Below are 19,918 nucleotides of genomic sequence, written 5' to 3' on the forward strand. Positions count from 1 at the left end.
TTCAGAATAGGTTGAGACGAAATTTGACCAATTTCTGTTTCTTAAGTTGCTTAACTTAAGCCAACATAAAGTAAAACGGTGATTCACAGTAGGATCTTCACTAAGAGGATCTTAACCTTTTCTAATTTTTATTTGGTGCTACCTCCTGGAAGTGAACCCTTTGATAATTGGTTACATTAAGTCATTAATCAATTCTTTCAACGATCAAATGTTTGACTGTTTAGATAATCGTACTGAAAATAAATTAATTCCATTAAAAATCTTATACAACTATACAGTCAATTGCATAAAATCCATAATAGAAACTAACCAATCCGGAAGTTGTTGCAGAACGTTCTTTCTTGTCCCTTCAAGGAGGGTCTTTCTATATCATTGTGATAGGAATGCGCTATTTTGCTGTCTTATTGTTGCCAAGTTTTGATGATTTAACTGGCGTATGAGTATATGTTTACTGTAAGTCTGGGAAATCTCTTCGAGTTGTCATTCCGTGTGTAAAAGTCGGGATAGTGTAAAATATCCTACAAACTAAACAATCCATTTTATTTAGTGATCTATTTGAAAAATGGCAAAAATGAGGAAAAATTCGAAAGGTTGTAGGTAGAGATGGGGAATTGGTGTCCGAATGGATCGAAGTCACGATAGCTCAAGTGGTAGAGCAGCGGCGTATTTAGCCGAAGGTCGTGGGTCGAATCTCGATCGTAGATTTTTCATTTCAACCAAAACCTTACATGAAAAGATTAATTAATTGAAGTACTAAACAATCTTGAACCATTAATGTTGTCATCCCAATTTAAAAACAAGTTTGTTGTAGTGTGATATTAAAACAAATGATAAAAAATAATGTGTGGTGATTAGTGACCCTTAATCGATATTTATTTAGAAATCGTGAGATGCGGTCTGGTGTGATGTAGGTTTCAGAAAAACATTGGCACGATAAAGAAAATGTTTTTCTGAAACCTACATCACACCAGACCGCATCTCACGATTTCTAAATAAATAAAAAATAATAATAAAATAAATGATAAACATAATAATAAAATAAATGATAAACATAATAATAAAATAAATGATAAACATAACAATAAAATAAATGATAAAAAATAAAATAAATGATAAACGAATTAAATAAATGATAAAAATAAAATAAATTATAAACAAATTAAATAAATGTTAAAAAATTAAATAAATGGTAAAAAAATAATAATTTTTGAATTTTATGTGTATTTGGCAATAAAAACATTACTTTCTTCTTCTTTTGGATCAATCCCTATTGATTCCAAATGTTGTACTTCTTCACTTCATGTCCTGTCGATGCCTTTCCTTCATGTTCCTTGTCAAGTTGTTGTCGGATACAAAATTTTTCCAGTTCTCCCTCCACAAAATATAGTAAAATTTTATTAGAAGGATTAGTATTTAGGACTAGCGTATTACAGCCGTCCCACCTCCAATGAGTTTAAAAAGTAGAAACAGATAGCATATTTTCACGTTTTGGATGCGAAAAAAAATGTTTTTTTTTGTACTCACTTTCATACCCATGGTGATATTTAAATTATTTTTTACTATTTTTAGAGCGTGTGGGAATTTACTGATTGATTGCCAGATTGATAAAAGGTCTAATATACCTGTTTATGCCCCTCTTAATAGCAGCACACAACAACGGTTACAATACAACAGAATCAATAGTTATTAATAAGTTTATTAGTTAGATATATAACTAATAATATTGAATGACAAGACAGTGTGTGTGTGTGTGTGTGTGAGAGAGAGAGAGAGAGAGAGAGAGAGAGAGAGAGTGAGTGAGTGAGTGAGTGAGTGAGAGAGAGAGAGTGACAGCGAGAGAGAGATTATGTAAAAATTTGAGATTCATGTCGGTAGAACGACGCTTCATGTTCAGCAAAGAATGTAAAAAAGCCTCTGGGATAAATGTAACTGCATTCACGCGTCTGCAAACATTGATTATTTGAAATTCATGTGAGCCACTCACGAAAATCCCTTGAGTTTACACAATATATCTTTTTTTCGTGAATTGTTACGAAGTGACGCTTTTCTTGTATTTTTTGTTTTATTTCCGTACCTTGCGGAAACCGCTCCCCCATACATAGCATTCCATGACTGCAAGACTGAAACATGTGCTAGTAATAACGTACTTCCAGATAAAAAACCTAAACAATGCAACATTTTGTAAAGAAAATTCCAACTTTTCAATATTACTTTTTTTACCCACCTCCTCCTAAAATTAACCTTAATAATAGTTTAAAAAAAAATGGTAGTTCTTATCAGAGTGGTTAGGTGCACTTTCTAATTTACAATCTACCACTTTTTCTGACCACTACCTACAAAACCAAACTACTTCTATAACAATAATAACAATTTTCCAAAAAAAAAAAGAACAAAAATGTAGTTAGTTTATTCCACTTATAATATAGAATAAAGTATGTATTTTATTGTATTGAATTAAGCATTCCATACACAAAGGGGTGATGTCAGCCAATTATCATTACAGTTTATCCTTTTATGTTGCAAAGACATTATGATGATGATGAATGGAGACTGAAAAGTTTTATGCTCCCCGAGAACTGCAACCTTCTGGCTTATTGTTCTTTTTATTTACAATAGTTCAGTGCAATCGACTTGATCCTTCTCCTAAGAAGTATTGTCTGCTGTTACTACAATTTCTTTCGTTAGGTTTTCTTTGTATCCCATGTTAGGTATCGTTGAGTCTTCCTCCTTATTGCATAATTTATAAAGGGGTCATATTTGAATGCATCCAAGTTGTGTAGATATTTTCTTAGATGCCTGTCACCTGTGTATAATCTTATCAGTTTTCTAAATTTTGCTCTCTCTAATTGTAGCATTGAGTGTGTCAGTTTTTGTGAGCGCTTTTTTATCATAAGTTTGCTGTGACTGGCTCCTCTAGAGTTTGACAACTTCTCCTGTTCTTTTTGGATACATTCTGATATGGAGGATCTCTTTCTTGTCATCCCAAATATACTTTTAAGTTTTATATGTGGTCTTGCAGAACTTCCTCTGGCCAATTTATTTACAAATTTACAGCTATTACAAAATTCCTTTGTGTCCTGTATCTCAATCAGGTTGTTAAGTTTCTCCAGGTTTTGGGATGCATCGCTGACTACTGTTAATGTGATCTTTTTACATGCGAATGCTTTAGTAGCTGTTTGACTATCTGATAAAAAAATAATAAAATAAAGAAATAATAAATTTTGAATTTTATGTAGATTTGGATTTTAAAACATTGCTATCTCCATCTTGTTGCAATGTTAACCAAGTTCAGAAGTGCTCTGAAAAGAGCACATCCTTAAATGTAACTTGAAAAAGGCAGTTTTGTGGTTCCCGGCAAGCCCTGCCTTTCGCCACCCTCGGAGAGATAGAGGCACTCTATCTCTGGCTCCGGTTGGCCGGTACCCTCCAGCTAAGGTACAATTTGTTCACAAACCGCGACCACCACGAGTCCAACCTCAATTAGTAGAGCCGCTTGGATACTCTACCCCCATGGTTCAGGATTATTTTTAAGGTGAGGCTGATCGCCCACCCGGAGTTCATACGAACCCCTACTGATGCACCCGTTGCGGATTCAGTAACCCGGAAAGTCTCTGCAGAAGCAGAGGGGGGGAGGGAAAAGGAAAGTGGTAAGGAAGGACAGGGAATGTAATAGAGAATGTTGCCTCCATCATTGGTTACCCCCAGGCACAAGGGTTGATGGTAGGATTTGGCCTGGGCCCACAAGGTAGGTGTCCCTGTGGGTAGAACAACAGTGTATTAACATATCACACTCTCTTCAGTGTGTTAACAATACGCACAAAAACAAAAGCAGACAAAAAACACAAAGCTAACTTAACCGACCGCATTCACATACACACCCGCGTAAAGACATACAAATTAGACAATCCATTTGATCTATTTGAAAAAGTAGGCGCTAAAACTGCTCAAATAAAATAAACAAACTTGGAATGGACTTCCCAAATGTGTGTGTGTGTGTGCGCGCGCGGCTTTTATTTTTGCTTCCCTCTCCCTATTTCAAATTAAAGTAATTAACAATTACAATTAATCGAAAACAAATGAAATGGCCACGGAGAGCTTTAGTGAAGTGTACTTCATTTTAATTCACTAATTTCGTGGACCGCTTGACCAATTAATACATTACAATTAATTAAGGTTTTTAGTTGAGATTGAGTCGTCGAGAATCCAATCCGATTACACATTTGAAAAATGGCAAAAAGGAGGGAAAACTCATAAGGTGGGGTTGAGATAGGAAGTTGATGTACGAGTGGATCGAGGTCACGATAGCTCAAGTGCAGAGCAGCGGCGTATCTAGCCGAAGATCGTGGGTTCGAATCCCGCTCGTGCCATTAACTTTTTTTCATCTCAACTAAAAACCTTAATTAATTGNAAGGAGGCAGCGTGACGAATAGAAAGAGAGAGAGTGAGAGAGAGGGAGAGAGAAAGAGAGAAAGATTGAGAGTGGGAGAGGTGGAGATTGATTGATTAAACGTTTTATTTAACCACCAGAGAGAGAAAGTGCGAGAGAGAGAGAGAGAGAGAGAGAGAGAGAGAGAGAGAGAGAGAGTGAGAAGGGTGTGTGGGTGTGTATATATATTCTTTATAAACTCTCCTGAACATATTTTTTAAGCCATAAAAATCAAAAATTTATTATATATCAAGATATTACACCCATCAACCATTTACATTAAAATCTACTCTCATTATCGTTGCAGTTCTGATGGTTGGTGGTTTAGTTTTTAATCTGGCATTTTTCGATCGACCTTTTACAGGGGACGTCCTGGCGAGACAACATCAAGCATAACTGTACGCCAACGTCCTCCAACGTGACGGCATTTTCTACCAGGCCAGTATTATATTCGGGTGATGGTTCGGGTCAAATGTAGTTCACGGAGTCTGGTAGAAAATATTGTTTTCGCCACCTATTTATAAACAAACCGAAGAACTGAACTGACGCCAATAGACGATTCGGGTTCGACCGGCGGGGAAAAATATTAAGGAAACAAGCTCAGTAACGAAAATCCGGTTGGAAACATTCGAAAGGACCTTTTTCCTAATACGTTTGTTCAATAAGCTTGTATATTAAACGGAAATAAATCAATCAAACCGAACCAAAAACTCTCTTTAAAAAATCGTGATGCAATTTATGATCTGAACTAGTCTCCCTTGTTCATTCGTGACTTGTCATTGTTCTACGATTTGTGTTGTAAACCAATAAATATGCCTTGAGGTTTGTTGTTTGACGTCATTGCTTTGCAAATGTTGTAATTTATAAACAAATGATAACTTTCTGAATATCTTTATAAAATTTAAAAGTCAAGATCTGTTCAACGTTTTACAGATGATAATTTTATTGTATTTCAATGACAGCTCATCACTTCTTCCTTCTTATGCCGTACTTTATGAAATAATTTGATCAAATTTAAAAATTTGAAGCAAATATCTAGAACTACTAACCATTCGGAGGCACATTTTATAAAAGCAGTGCTAAATTCGAAAATATTTCCTTTCTTAAGTCTTTAAACAAATAACGCCATTATTTATATGGAAAATTTTGAATTCACCAAATAGCAATCTATAAAACAAAATGTCAAGAGCAAAAATTCGATAAAAGATTAATTTTTCAAAACTACAAATAAACAATGCTTTACATGTGTAAATTGGATGTTTCCGATCATTTGTCTCCATGTCCTCGCTGTGCTAGCCTAATAGAATATTTCACATATACATCAGCGGTGTTGCATTCCAAAAACCCAACAATGTGTGGTATTGAGTGACCGTTAGTCAATGATTATTCGGAGATCGTGACATGCGGTCTGATTGACGTAGGTTTCAGAAAAACATTTTTTTTTAATCGTGCCAACGTTTCGATCTTTATTGAGATCATCTTCAGGGCTCAAAGTGTTTGTTTGCTGTGTAGATGTGTCATTATTGGGTTGAGTGTGCGCCCTTTATACGACACTCATTAATGACACATCTACACAGAAAACAAACACTTTGAGCCCTGAAGATGAACTCCATAAAGATCGAAACGTTGGCACGATAAAGAAAATGTTTTTCTAAAATCTACGACAATCAGACCGCATCTCACGATCTCCAAATAATCATAATACAACAATTATGAATGAAATTAAATTTCTTATGAAGGTAAATCTCAAACCTACCTTAAAGACTAAAGAAACTCTGGCGGTTCAGAAAAGCGATGAAGGGCGGACCAAAAAGGTGGGAAACGACCAACTAGGAGTTGATCACCTTCAGACCTTCAATATTTTTTCCATTTTTTTATTATAAGAACTATCGTAAACCTTTTCTTAAAGGTTGAATAGTCAATCACAAATAAACCTACTAATGTCTCAGGGCCTTGTTAAATTGTACGATTTTTCATTAATCAATGAATTTGAGAGTTACTTCGTCTTCAAGTTCCTTAATTGACTGTACTGACTTGAGTTCTCTCTGTGAGTTCCGTAAGAAATTTATGGAAAGGATTTTTCAAGTAGGTCCTCGTACAAACGGAACAACCGGGTTAACGCATCCCACGTGTTCTTTACCTGGCGGGCTGTTACCCATTGTAGCACCTTATGTTTCAGCTGATCCCCAGAGTTATTTACTACTGACACGATTTATGCACCGGCTTAGGAGATTTGGCTCAGATTCCGGGTAGTCGGAGGCAGATCTCCCTTCTAAAACCCGACAGTTGGACAGATCCTTGTCTTTCTCCGAGGGGGACATAAACGCGGGAGAAAGGAGGTTTGGGGTCGTTGAATAAGGATTAAACCACCCTATGGCCATCCCTTAGTACCGTCCGATGCAACCTGTACGTCTTAGGGAAGAACCCAAATACTGGAAAAATCAAAACAATTAATTTTTTATTCTTTTTCTGATCAATTTTCTTTCTCTCAGCTTTCAATTCTATCAATGCATTCCTATTAATATCTAGTCATATCCAAAGTTCTTTTTTCTTATTTACAAGCTATTAACTTGTAAAACCAGTAGGAGGCTTACAAAGTGCAAAGTAAAATACAGATAAATAAAATAAAAATAAAATACAGAATTAATAATTATTCAGAAATCGTGAGATGCGGTCTGGTGTGATGTAGATTTCAGAAAAACATTTTCTTTATCATGCCAACGTTTCGATCTTTATTGAGATCATCTTCAGGGCTCAAAGTGTTTGTCTTCTGTGTAATTGTGCCATTTTTGCCCTGCCATGGCACTTTAAACACGACACTCAAGAAGGCACAATTACACAGAAGACAAACACTTTGAGCCCTGAAGATGATCTCAATAAAGATCGAAACGTTGGCACGATTAAGAAAATGTTTTTCTGAAACCTATATCACACCAGACCGCATCTCACGATTTCTGAATAATCATCTTATTCGATTGACGTATGAAAAAAGTCCCAAAAAAATGGAATTACTGGAAGGCAATTGCAACCGATCCAGGATTCTGTTTTGACTCCTGACAGAGTGACAGGGCACTGCCACTTAAGAAACACATGCACCGGATAGGAGTACATACAGAAGAAACACTATGCAGATATTGCCAAGAAGAGGAGGAAACCACAGAACAGATTTAGATTTATGTTTTTGTGAAGGTGCAGATTCTTGCATCCAGGAGAGAAAAAGCTACAAGCAAGATCCTACACTAAGGAGATGTTAACAAGGCTATGGAGGTTGATTAACAACCTTAAGCTGGCCAGTGAGTTATAAAAAAAACAGGGGAGCACAATAGAGCAACTAAGATTGAGGTGCAGTTGGCACAAATGCCTTGTATACTGTATATGTCTCTAATTATGAATAGAAGCTGGTATGGAAATAAACCAAGGACTAGAATTCATACAAGCCTTGGTTAACATGATACTGTCTTTCAGGCAGAGACTATTGAACAATGTGCCAGTAATCTCAACAGCTGGGTATTGTCAATAAAAGAATAGCAGATAACTAGGTACCAATAAAAGCAATTACCTAATTGGTACTTGGTATTAATTGATCTCACAAGGTACCATTCTTGGTCCCATCCTTTACATAATTTATACTGCTGACCTACCCATACACCCTAATGCCGTTACGGTGGATGATCTACCTCGAATACTATCCAAGCTTCCTCCAACATCCAGGAACACCCTGAGCTTATTAAAGACTGGTGCAAAAAGTGGAGGACAAGTCTGAATGGAGAAAAATGTACTCAATGCATGTTCACATTGAAAACAGTCTTGCCCTATATTATACATGAACAAAGAAATACAGACTTCCATTCAAGTCAAATATTTAGGACTGTACCTAAACGGTAGACTGTCGGAATCCCTGTACAAGACCTAAAAGACAACTCAACAGAAGAATTGGACAACTATGAGGGTCAAAATCGGCGTTGACTGTCAAAACTAAACTAACATTATATAATTCTTTACTGCGACCACTTTGGACATACAGAGTGGAACTGTGGGTTTCTGCCAAGCCATCCAATCCAGTGCATCCAATCAAAAATCCTGTCAAATTTTCAAAGTTCCTTATTACATCACTAACGTCACTATCCCCAATGACCTCACCATTCCTTTTGTCAACTTACTGATCTGTTCCTGATTCCAAAATTTTTACACCAACCTCTTGATCCATCCTAGCCGTACTGCCCATGCACTTTCTACACATTCCCATCCAAGAACCCGCTACGTTGCCTTAACTGACGATGGCCTTGTGACCTCCTAGCCCCTTAATCCTTCACACTGAGTGCCAGCATTCGTAGTAGTGTCATGACCGTGTGAAAAAAAAATTTATTATCACATTTATAATATGTATACAGTACAAATAAAACAATTTAAAGAAACTTTGGTTCTGAAAAAAGTCTTAAGCTTAGCTAAAAGGTCTAGCGGAGTAGTGCTATGCAAGGTTGTAAAAGGGCAACTCCTTTTATTGTTTAACCTTTTATCAACCCACATCCAATAAAAATGTGCAGCAGTGGAACAGTTTAGCTTGGAAAAGCTATAAAAAGGTAAAAATGGTGACATATTTAATATAACATTTTTAAAAAATTGTATTTTGGCAGACGGGCGTTGATATAAATGTTCCATTGAAAAATAAAACCGTACATTAATGTGGAGTTAACAAGTAATAAAACTAATTTTGTACCAATTATAGATTTTATTTAAATATATATATTATATAATGGAACTTAAATAATCTTATCTCATTTTTTTTTCTTTTTTTAAATTAATAACAAATATACACCTATATAAATACAGTGGAATTATAATGATCATCTACACACATAGTACAATAAATTTGGGTCCTCTTCCGATTATTCTTAATCTAATTATATTGATCAAAGAAAGGCACACATCGACTAACTTTGGAAACAGAGGGGGCGTTATTTTACAAGGCAATTTTGATATACAATTGCTACAATGCTAACAATTTGTATAAAATCACATAAAAATTTATTTTTAAAATTCTTCTTCTAAAAGTTTTTAAAATACTTCACATTTAGATTTGTCTTTCTGCAGCAAGGGCATTAATTACTAAAGTCTGTATTTAAACAATTATTATTTTTTAATAGAGAACTTTTATTTTATTAACATATGATAGAGAAAATTGTGGTCCAATGCTACAAACCAAGTCAACAGTATCTGTATACAATAATTAGTTCACTTTACAACCCAAAATTGCCTGGTAAGAAAATAAATTATAAAGTAAAGCAGTTCAGAAAATACAAAATTTGACGTCGTTATATCCTTAGGTAAGGTGGGGTTTTATAAATAAAAGAAAAAAAATTGATTTATCTATCTTTCCGTACATTAAAGCAAACATGTAAGTATTTAAAAGAAGCTAACACAAACATGTTCTTATTATAGTTTCACTTTCCCATCCCGACGACTGCTTCGTCCATAAGTTCGTCATCAGTGATACAAGAGGAAGGCGAATGTGGAGATGGTATGACCATGTTTGGGAGATCTCTGCCAACAGGAGCTGGCGATTTTACAATGTGAACAGAAACGGATGGCGAACCTGGAAATGCGGGTGGCAGAGGGGGAAGAGGTAATGGTGGAGGCGGCGGTGTATTCCTCAGCATCATAAGCTTATCCCCCTTGCCGGGGGCTGAAAAGTCCAAAAGCATCTCAGCCGCTTCTTGAACAGTGCAAGGCAAATTGGAGGAAAGAGGCCTTGAAATGTAATCTTCCTCGTTAATCAACTCAGGAGGCTGCTGCTCAATAAATGACATTGTGGATATGGGTAACTCAATTTTAAGACTACTGAGTGTGTCATCCGTCGAGCCGGCATCTTCTGTCGATTTTACTGGGATGATTGAGATATTAGAAGTCTCTGCACCTTCTGTGCCTTTAGTGGACACTTTTGGACTCAATACAGAAATAGAGGAAGTGCCTTTTGGTTTTTGGTCTTCACTCCTTTGGTACCTCTCCTTTGGAGAATCCGAAGATTTCTCACTGCTTGTTTTTTCCTTTTTATCATCTTGATTAGAATTTCTTGCTGATAATTTTGGTATGTGATATTTCGCATCCAACTGTTTTATGAACCCTTCTACAATCAAGGTTTGATTTTTGAAATCATTTTCATCTCTGAGTGGGCTCATTTTCTTAGCATCAGTTTTTGACGAAGAGAAGACTGACTTCTCAGAAGAACTCTTTGATTTTGGCTTTTCCCTTACTCTACTCTGATCCGAAGAGGTCTTTGGAGAACTGCCACCTTTTCCAGATGTCTTTAGCAAACTGGTTAACGAGCCTGATCTTTTAGAACTAGAGTTGGAGGAAGAAGATGATGTTGAAGATGTAGAGGAGGCTGAAGAACTAGATGAAGATCCGCTTGAAGATTTCAATCCAGGTGAGCTACTCTTCTGACTTGTAGTATGAGTTTTTCTAACACTACTACTGCTGCTGCTTGAAGCTCCAGGTTTATTCGAACTGACTGTTTTTGGTGAACCTGATCCAGAAGACGATGATGAAGATGATGATTTAGCCTTTGAATCTTTAGTTCTTGTTTTGTTTATTGTTATTTTCATACCATCAGAACTCGGTTTCACCATGTATTCACCTGTTTTGTTTTCACCAGGTTTTCCACCACTCCCACTATTGTTGTTGTTGTTACCACTATTTCCTGTAGTACTTGCCTTTACATCAGATTTACTCGAACTACTACTGCTGCCGCCGCCACTTTTTTCCTTTTTTTCTTTAATGGTTTCTCCTTCTCCGCAAGATTGTGCTGACTTGAGTTTGTCAATTACTGCGGATAATGAATTTTTTTTGATTCTTGACTGCCCTGAGGAGGACTTACCCCCATCTCCTGTCTGAGGAGGTGTGGTGCCCCCTGTTTGCAACGACTGAGGCACGTCAATGTTCGTCAAATCGAGTTGTTTGATTTTCACAGAGGAAGATTTTAATTTAGGACTGGAATGGCCTGAGGAAAAACCCTTCCGGTCCTTGTCTTTGCCCTCTTTACTTTTGCTTTTCTCCTTGCTAGGTGAGCTCACAGCTGATTTTAAAGTCGAAAGACTGGGTTTACCCGACGAAGATGATGACTGGTGTTTTGGAGAAGAAGTCCCATGCTTGGGACTAGAAGTTAAACTGTTTTTTGGACTAGATGTACCATAAGCGGGAGAATGTTTTGGGCTTTGTTTAGAAGATTTGGAAGCACTAGAGGGACTTGATTTTGCCACTAGTACTAATTGGTTTGAACTGGTCGGGCTACTAGAATATTTTCTAATGTTTCCCGATGCTGGAGAAGAAGGGCTCGGAGATGAAGAATCCGCTGGTTTAATACTGACTGAAACAGGTTTAGATAAAGGGTCTGGCTTCGGGGGTACTTTTTCCGGTGGGCCCATGGGACTGTCTTCTCTTTTTCTCTTTCTTTTCCTATCCGTCCTGGCTTTATCTTCTCTACTTCTGCTGCTTTTACGGTCTTTTGACCGTTCCTCTGATACGTTTTTTGACGAGATAGGCGTTATTGTAATAGAACTTTGTGTCGGGGCCGGAGCTGCTGAAGAAATTGGAATGATCTCAATACCCGGTCTCCTTTCTAAGCCCATTCCAGAAAGTATGGAATTGAAATTATGAGTTGTCATCGATGACGAGGATATTGGCGTTATGGAAACTGAAGGGGGTACAAGATTTTTATTCTCCAAGTCAAAAAGAATATCCGAGGCTGATTTCTTTTCGTCTTTTGACTTTTTTACCTTTTTGATATTACCTTTTAAAATCTCTTCCACATCTTCAATTTCAGGAGGGTTACCAATAATTACTTCTTCTATATCTAAATCTGAAGCTTTATCACAAGTTGTAGAGTTCTCAAGATCACAGAGAGTTGAAAATTCTAACCCAGAACTAGAAGTAGGTGTTGGAAGTTCGACTGGCTCCCGGGAAGTCGGTGTTCCCAGAGGAGTCGAATCATTACTAGAACTGTCCTTGTCGCTTCTCCAAGATATATCGCCTGATCTTCTTTTCCTTTTTTTCCGTTCGCTACTTGCCATCCCAGACCCTCCACTTCCAGTATCAAGTAGGCCAAGGAAGTTTTTTCCCTGGAGATCAGGAAACGATATCGAAGTCTGGCTTATAGACAGCTCGGAAGTTTCCATCGGGCCAGATGAAAAACTGTCAAAGCCGCCACCAGGGGAATCATCAAAAGAACCGCCTTGGTGTACCAAGCTTAACCCCGGTTCTAGCTTAATTTTCACATCCGGGGTGAAATCATTCCCACCCTGATTCCCGCCTTGTCCACTACCTCCGGTGCTCCCTCCAAGCCCATTATAAAAATTGGTCATTCTCTGACTCTGGGCATTCCATTGTTTTATTAGAGACCTCATTGTAACGGGTATTGAAAGGCATCTGAAACATTCATATAAAATTTCTTGTGAATGTGAAAAAAAATTTAAAACAGCCAAAACATATCTACTAGTTTGTTTTCTTTATACTGTCCAGAAATAATGACAATAAATAAAAAATCACTTAATTTTGTTGTTAATTGATTAAAATGAATATTTGATTTCTGATATATAATAAAAATTATCTACCACTATAACATATAATTATTTTCAAATGAAATTATAATGAAATATTTAATTTTTAATAATTACAAAATAACAGAACAAACCTTTGAAAAACTGTCGTTGCATATTCCGATGAAGTAGAGCCAGATTCACCAGACGTATAAACTTTACACGTTACCCTGTCTATGCTTGTCAAATCGATCTCGACAGTTGCCATGCTCTCTTCAACTGGGTGTTCGAGGGAAATGCTGAGGTGTTGCCAGGAGAGAGGGGTCACTTCAAGCATGATCATGCTCTCTAAATCTAAAAAAAAATTCACATCAGAAATCCAATTAAAAAATTTTTTTTTTATAAACATACCTTGTTTTGTATTTGGTCTGACACAGCTAGCGACGACAGCATTGAACAAGGCCTGCTGTCTTAGATATGTTATAATCTGGGGTACGTGGTTCGGATGTGTAAAAGGTATACTTGAAACTAACACGGCATCTAAGCCCCTTCCTTCAGTCATCAAGTAACAGTGATGTTGGTCCCCTACATTCTAAAAAAAACAAGGTAAATAAAATAACCTATATATTTTGTTAGTGTTTTATCACTTACCACAAAGAGGCCTCGTCCGTTTGCCGAGTCTGCTTTGCCTTCTGATATATGTTGTGAGATTAAGCTCAATATCGGATGAGATCTGCTTACATCTGCGCATTCCAACTGAAAAAAAAATTAATTAATTTAAAAAAAAAGAATAGTAATCAGTGGAAAACGAAATTTGTATACTATTTACCTGAGTGACAGCTTGAATGCTGTTAATAAGTGATAGACATAGTGGCATCGGTTTATTGAGAGTCAATACAAAACATCCTGTAACTGTCAAGCTGTTAGATGGGCTGAGAGGAGCATAACAGGGCCAACTGGAAAAAAATAAAAAATAAAAAATTGTAATAAATTATTAAAAATTATCATGTAACAACAGCATTACTTATTATCTCGGTTAATAGTGACTAGAGGTGCAGTTTGAAGTTTGTGGGCTGAAGAGCTTTCCATGCAGACGGAAACGGACTGGCCAAAGCCGAGCTTCCCTTCTGTAGGTAACTTTCTAACAGTACGGGTCATGGGATCCAGTAAATCGTACGGAGAAACAAAAAATGTTAATTTCATCGCATGGCCTGTAAAAACAGAATTAAATGACCATTTTACCACAAATAAACTTTTCATTTGTACCGACCTCCCCTTCTCTTTTCCAAATAACCGACTGGTGACTGATGTATCATTGTTAAAGTGTCGTTTATGTAAGAGTGAAGGGATGCCAGGGTTAGAAGATCGGTTTCTAATGATGTCAGAGCGTCATAAGCTTTACATTTTACCTTCAATCACAAATAGAAATTACAAATTTATAAAAACAAAGTGAAAAACAGTAAAAATCGACTACCTTTTTCTCAGCGTTTATTTGATAAATTGACGCAAATCCTTCAAGTTGGGCTGTAAAATCTGCAAAATCCCTTCTTGTCAGGCAGGCTACCAATTCATCACAGCTCTAAAAATTTATCTTACATGTAATTCCATCAAAGGATAACAAATATTAAATCTTAAGAAACTGAATTTGAAAACTAACTTGTTGCTCGCCATGGCCTTCATGATGTATTTTGACATCTTTAACTCCACCGTTCATTTCTAGAACTACTTCTAAATAAAACATATCTGAAGAAATGAAAAGATCAAGCCCAGACGGTCCAGTTACAAATTTTAAACTGAAAACGTGGTAAAAAAAAATTGCATAATATAAAAACATATTCGGGTAAAATACAAAATATGTCTGGGAAAAGGAGAAAACTTACCCGAGCTGCCTTGTGACACTTTCTAGCCTTTCGATCATTGCCTGGTGTGTTGTAACTTTGATGTTCTGTTGCAAAGTGTCAAGGCATTTTTGAAGATGTGAACGTTCAATGTTGTCTATAGGATACCGTTTTTCCTAAATTAAAAAAAAAAAAATTACAAGACTGAAGTGCTACTAAAAAACAAAAATTCAATACTTACGAGCATAGTCAGCCTCAGAGTTTTGGAACTTTCAAAGAAAGATCTATACTGATTTGACTTTGCTCTTAACTTCTCCATCAACATCTCCATCTGCCATTCTTTGCTCTTGTCCCTCCCTTTAAGGGCTGTTTAAAATAAGCAGTTGTTAATGCACAAATTAGAAATAAAACAAAAACACAAATTTGTTTGAATAAAAACAGACCAAAACAAGGATAGGCAGACCAAAATTAAGATTTATTCTAGTATTTCTGTTATTTAACTCCCCAAATTTAGAAAGAGTTTAAGTGATTTTAATTATACAACACTACAAAAACAGGATCATTGGTAGGCATATTAAGAAAAGTATGAGTGGTAAAAAGGACCAAGAATACATCCCTTGCAGACATGAGAGTTAAAAACAATTAAAATATATATTTTTACCACTAATTGTTATTATAACACTTTTCCAATCTTGAAAGTTTTGAGAACATTACGAAGAATTTTAGTTTGGACTGAGGAAAAGGATATTACGTTAATAAAATTAATTTATAAAAGCAAGTATGTTTTATTTTTAACATTTATTTTTCTACTGTGTTCTTCAAATTATTACAGAATTCGATTAATTGAAAATTGTGTGCAACTGGCCTTGATTCATGATTGACCTGTCACCTATAGAAGTAATATGTATTTCTGAAAAGGGTGGTGAAACAAAGAAAATTGTTACATATTATAAAATGTCTTACACTTCCTGAATTTGAATATATATTTTCTTTTTTCTCTATATTTGATGCTTAGTGATCACAATTGTCTATTTACCATTCTCTTAATGTAATGGTGGCCTAAAAAGCATCTGAGAGACCAACCCGACAAAAATAGGAAGACCAAGATTTTCTTGTTAGACTCAAATTACAGGTTCATCACCTGGCAAAAGGGTGAAATGACAAAAATAACAAGGATAGTCATACCTTAAATGGTCATAAATGACCAAACTAGGTTAAACTAGATTTATTTAGAACTAGGTTTATTTAGATGATTATTATGATTATGTGGGTTAACAGTGTATTTGTTGTAAATAAACTGCTCAATAATGAATAAGGATATTGCCAATTTTGTAGTTTTTACTTTCACTAGCATTTTTATTTTATTTTTATTAAAAACTGTATTAAAATTTATTTGAAATTATTGTTTTTTACTGAAGTAAAATGTAATTAAGGGATTATGAAAAATAAAATAAAACATTAATTCCATAATTTTGTTTATTGGACACAATATTTTTTTAAAGCAATTCGTACAGTGTACAATGTCTTCTGTTAGCTAAAACCTCTGGGCACCGTTAGGTGTACTGTCAATAAAGTTGTCACTAATTTCTAATTGTCTAAGGAATTTTGCTCTGTAGATGCTGCAACGCTGTGATCAGTTTTTGTGGATCAACTGGCTGCAGATAATGATCGAAAAGCCTTCTCTGCAACTCATTCAATGTGCTCAATGGGATTGACGTCTGGAGACAGTGGGGGAGGGGCAGATGGGAAATTCCCAGGTTTTTTGAACATTGATGAACAACTTTTCCTCTATGAGGTCTGGCATTGCCATCCAGAAATTGAAAATCCCAGCGAAAGGGATCCCTGATTTCAGGGATGTATTCCTCTATTTTCTTTGTTTCTTTAATAACTCTGGTGCTTGGTTTGCCTTTAACAATATGGAGTCCAGTTCGTCCTCCAGTGTAAATTCTTCCAGCCCTGAACATTACACCACCTGGGGCATTATACACAACCCCTGTTCTCAGTAGACTCATCAGAACCTGACCACTATACAGACAGAAACACAAATCAGTAAACATAACAGCATTCCAATTAGTGTTCTTTCCTAAGCACCATATTCTCCTGAGTTGCTAAACGGCGGGCTGTTGCTGCAGGTAGTCTCAAGGTGTATACTTCATACAAGCAATTACGAATGTGTTGATGGCCTTGCCAAAACATCTTGCAATTAATTTAGGATCTGGCAAGCACTATGGAAAGGGTTCCGTCTTGTAGCGATGACAATATTCCTGTCCTCCCTTAGCATCATAATCCACTATCAGGCCTACTATGGGCACTTCCAGTCTCTCGGAATCGGGGTAAAGCCTGGTAGATCATGCCTTAAGAAACATCAACTGCGTTTGCAATACACACTTGCCAGTGACTCGATGACTCATTCTTACAATAATATTGGGAAATTCTGGTTCATTCATGTCATTCCATTGTTAAAGAAAATACAACCGGTTCAAAATGGAGAAAAGATGAGAGAAGGTGTTTGTTTACAAATTTAGTAATCTTCATGTTAACTATTCTTAAGTAAATCCATTATTAAAAATGAGGATTAACATTTGTATGTATTTTCTATTTTGTTTTATCCAAGAATGTATCATTTAATTTAAATAACATTAATAGAATAAGAACAAATTACAAATATCCCAGTTCATTCTGGAGCAGTTTATATAAGATGGAATAACATTTCTTGTACGGTGTTTAGCTTATTTTGCCTGGATTTTTGGATTTCAGATTACTCCACCAAACTTATCTTCAGCTTGGCTGGCAGTTCTGGGTGATCCTATAATCTAATCTTTATATAATTTGGGGATTAAACAGCTTTACAGGTTCTAGGGTTGTTTATTCATGAATACCATCCATGAATTTACATTATTAAGGAAACGAACGTCTTTGACAAAGTTTTACCATGGCAGACTAGAACATATTAAAAGACTCATACTTAATCATCATCATCATCATCATAGATGCCAATATGTGTTCCATGAAAAGCATGGAAAAAGCAAGAATAGCCATACCAAAAAATATGGTAATTCATGTGTGTTAAGAGTTGTGTATTTGTAAATGAATGAGATGGAATAATTCTCTCATATGGCGTTGAAGCTCATTTTCTCTGAATTTTTTAGATCCCAGGTTTCTACACCTAGACTAAATTTATCCATCAGCATTGGTTGGCATTTCTGGGTGATCGTATAATCTAATCTTTATATAATTTGGGGATTATGCAGCTTTACAGGTTCTACGGTTGCTTATTCATGAAAAAAACAACCTTGAATTTACATTCTTAAGGAAACTTTGACAAATTTTCACATGGCAGACTGGAACATACCAAAAGACTCATACTTAATCATCATCATCATCATCATAGATGCCATGTGTTCATGCATGAAAAGCATGGAAAAAGCAAGAATAGCCATACCAAAAAAATATGGTAATTCATGTGTGTTCAGAGTTCACAGTGTATTTGTAAATGAACGAGATGGAATAGCATTGCTTATATGGTGTTGGCGCTTATTTTGTCTGGATTTTTTGAATCCCAGGTTTCTCCTCCTGGACTAAATTTATCCTTCAGCTCGGCTAGCAGTTCTGGATGATTGTTTAATCGAATTTTTAAATAATTTGAGGATTAAGGAACCTTACAGGTTCTAGTTGCTGTTTATTCATGAAAAACCTCCATGAATTTACTTTCTAAAAGAAATGAACGTCTCAATATGTTACATGCTGGAAAGAGGCTAAAACTTAAGCAATTATATATAAGATAAAACGAGCCGTAAAATAAATAAATTGGCAAGTAAAGAAGATAAGATTTGTGAGGATTGAGGTGAAAAACGTTGTGACAAAAGTCGAAGACCGCCCATAGCGAATAGGCGTTTTACTATTTTAAACCAACTAGGAATTTAAGAAGGCCCGTTCGCCGGTCGATTTCCAATAAATTTAAAACTCATTTTGACTAATTGATCGAATTTTTTTTCAAATCCGCCGAGGAATTTTCTAAAAATGCCGTACTCACAGGGGATGGAAGAGGGGATCAAGCCCTCCATTCGGCCGACTAGTCGGTCCTAGTTTCCATTTCGGCGGCCGTTTGGAAAGCGGGGCGTCCATCGTTGGGCCGTTTCCGGCGGGAGGCGGCGAAGCACCCGTCCATCAAACTTCCGTTTTTGTTCAATTCCCCCGGCTCGGAAAGAGAAAAGCGACTGCCACTGGAAAATAGCCGAGGCGTAGCCGTTTTGCGTTCGACCGAGTACCAACTGGGAAAACCTTAACGAGGCCGCAGCCGTGTTTACAACCGCCAGGCTGGCCAACGCACTTATCATTAATTTCCCTTTTTAATAATTTATTCCCTAATTATATTTTAACAAAATTTACATTGTAATTCATTTAACTTATACCTTATGATAAATAATCAAAAATATCAACATCATCATAATAATAATACAATAACTTATCAGTAATGAACATATTTAATAGTTTCGAAGAGTTTCTACCCTCCATCAAAGTTTCACATTTATGGAATTATTTCACCCAAACTTTTTAGTGTTACTTTATAAAATAACTAGCTTTTACCCACGACTTCGTCCATGCGGGACTCTGTTATCTGTTTTAATGTACCTTTTCAATACAGAGTGCTAGTATGGCTTTCTAATATAATGTCTTGATTCTCAAATTCTCCTATTCTTAAGCTCACTTCTGTCTAAGTATGGTAAAAATGTGTTTCTTAGTGAACGGTTGTTTCATAATTTTTTGAAGTCGTGAGGTGCAGTCAAGAATCATTCATCATTCTTGACCACTCCTCACGACTTCGACAAAATATGGTAAAAAATTGTACAACCACTTAAAGATGGAACTTCAAGAAATTCTTTCTTAGCGGCTATCCGTGTCGTTATAAGAATGCACTGTCAAAATTTTGGCGATTTAGATCCACTACTTTGGGCTGGGCATTGTCTGTCAGACAGTCATATACCATTTTATATAAATCAATAAATAAAAATTTAAATAATAAACAAATAAATAATAAATAAAAACAGCTTAATAATAAAAAAATTATTGTGGAAACCTTTTTAGTGATTAGTAATCAGAAGAAATCTACTTTGTTATTTATT

At 36.0% G+C, this 19,918-nt stretch overlaps 1 protein-coding gene across 1 annotated transcript; it reads right to left on the minus strand.

Moving 5' to 3' along the window:
• Positions 1–9,779: 9,779 nt before the first annotated feature.
• Positions 9,780–19,085, minus strand: LOC106662248 (mediator of RNA polymerase II transcription subunit 1-like). Its single transcript, XM_014386175.2, has 12 exons — positions 18,829–19,085; positions 15,037–15,161; positions 14,838–14,971; positions 14,615–14,750; positions 14,432–14,536; positions 14,228–14,366; positions 13,982–14,168; positions 13,787–13,913; positions 13,609–13,713; positions 13,369–13,549; positions 13,113–13,311; positions 9,780–12,847 (listed from the first exon to the last, which is right to left on the minus strand). The coding sequence occupies exons 1-12, from the start codon at positions 18,857–18,859 to the stop codon at positions 9,868–9,870; spliced, it is 4,449 nt and encodes a 1,482-aa protein (XP_014241661.1). The 5' UTR covers positions 18,860–19,085; the 3' UTR covers positions 9,780–9,867.
• Between the last annotated feature and the right edge of the window lie 833 nt (positions 19,086–19,918).

The sequence above is a fragment of the Cimex lectularius genome, unplaced genomic scaffold, assembly GCF_000648675.2.
Source record: "Cimex lectularius strain Harlan isolate CLEC.00 unplaced genomic scaffold, Clec_2.1 scaffold51, whole genome shotgun sequence".
In the NCBI taxonomy this organism is placed as follows: domain Eukaryota; kingdom Metazoa; phylum Arthropoda; class Insecta; order Hemiptera; family Cimicidae; genus Cimex; species Cimex lectularius.

Excerpts from the sequence above, each read along its gene's own strand:
- LOC106662248 (XM_014386175.2), bottom strand. The coding sequence starts at position 18,859 with ATGGAGGGCTTGATCCCCTCTTCCATCCCCT. Across the intron at positions 14,751-14,837 it reads AGTGTCACAAGGCAGCTCGG|TTTAAAATTTGTAACTGGAC; the intron begins GTAAGTTTTCTC and ends CCACGTTTTCAG. Across the intron at positions 13,714-13,786 it reads GCATTCAAGCTGTCACTCAG|TTGGAATGCGCAGATGTAAG; the intron begins GTAAATAGTATA and ends TTTTTTTTTCAG.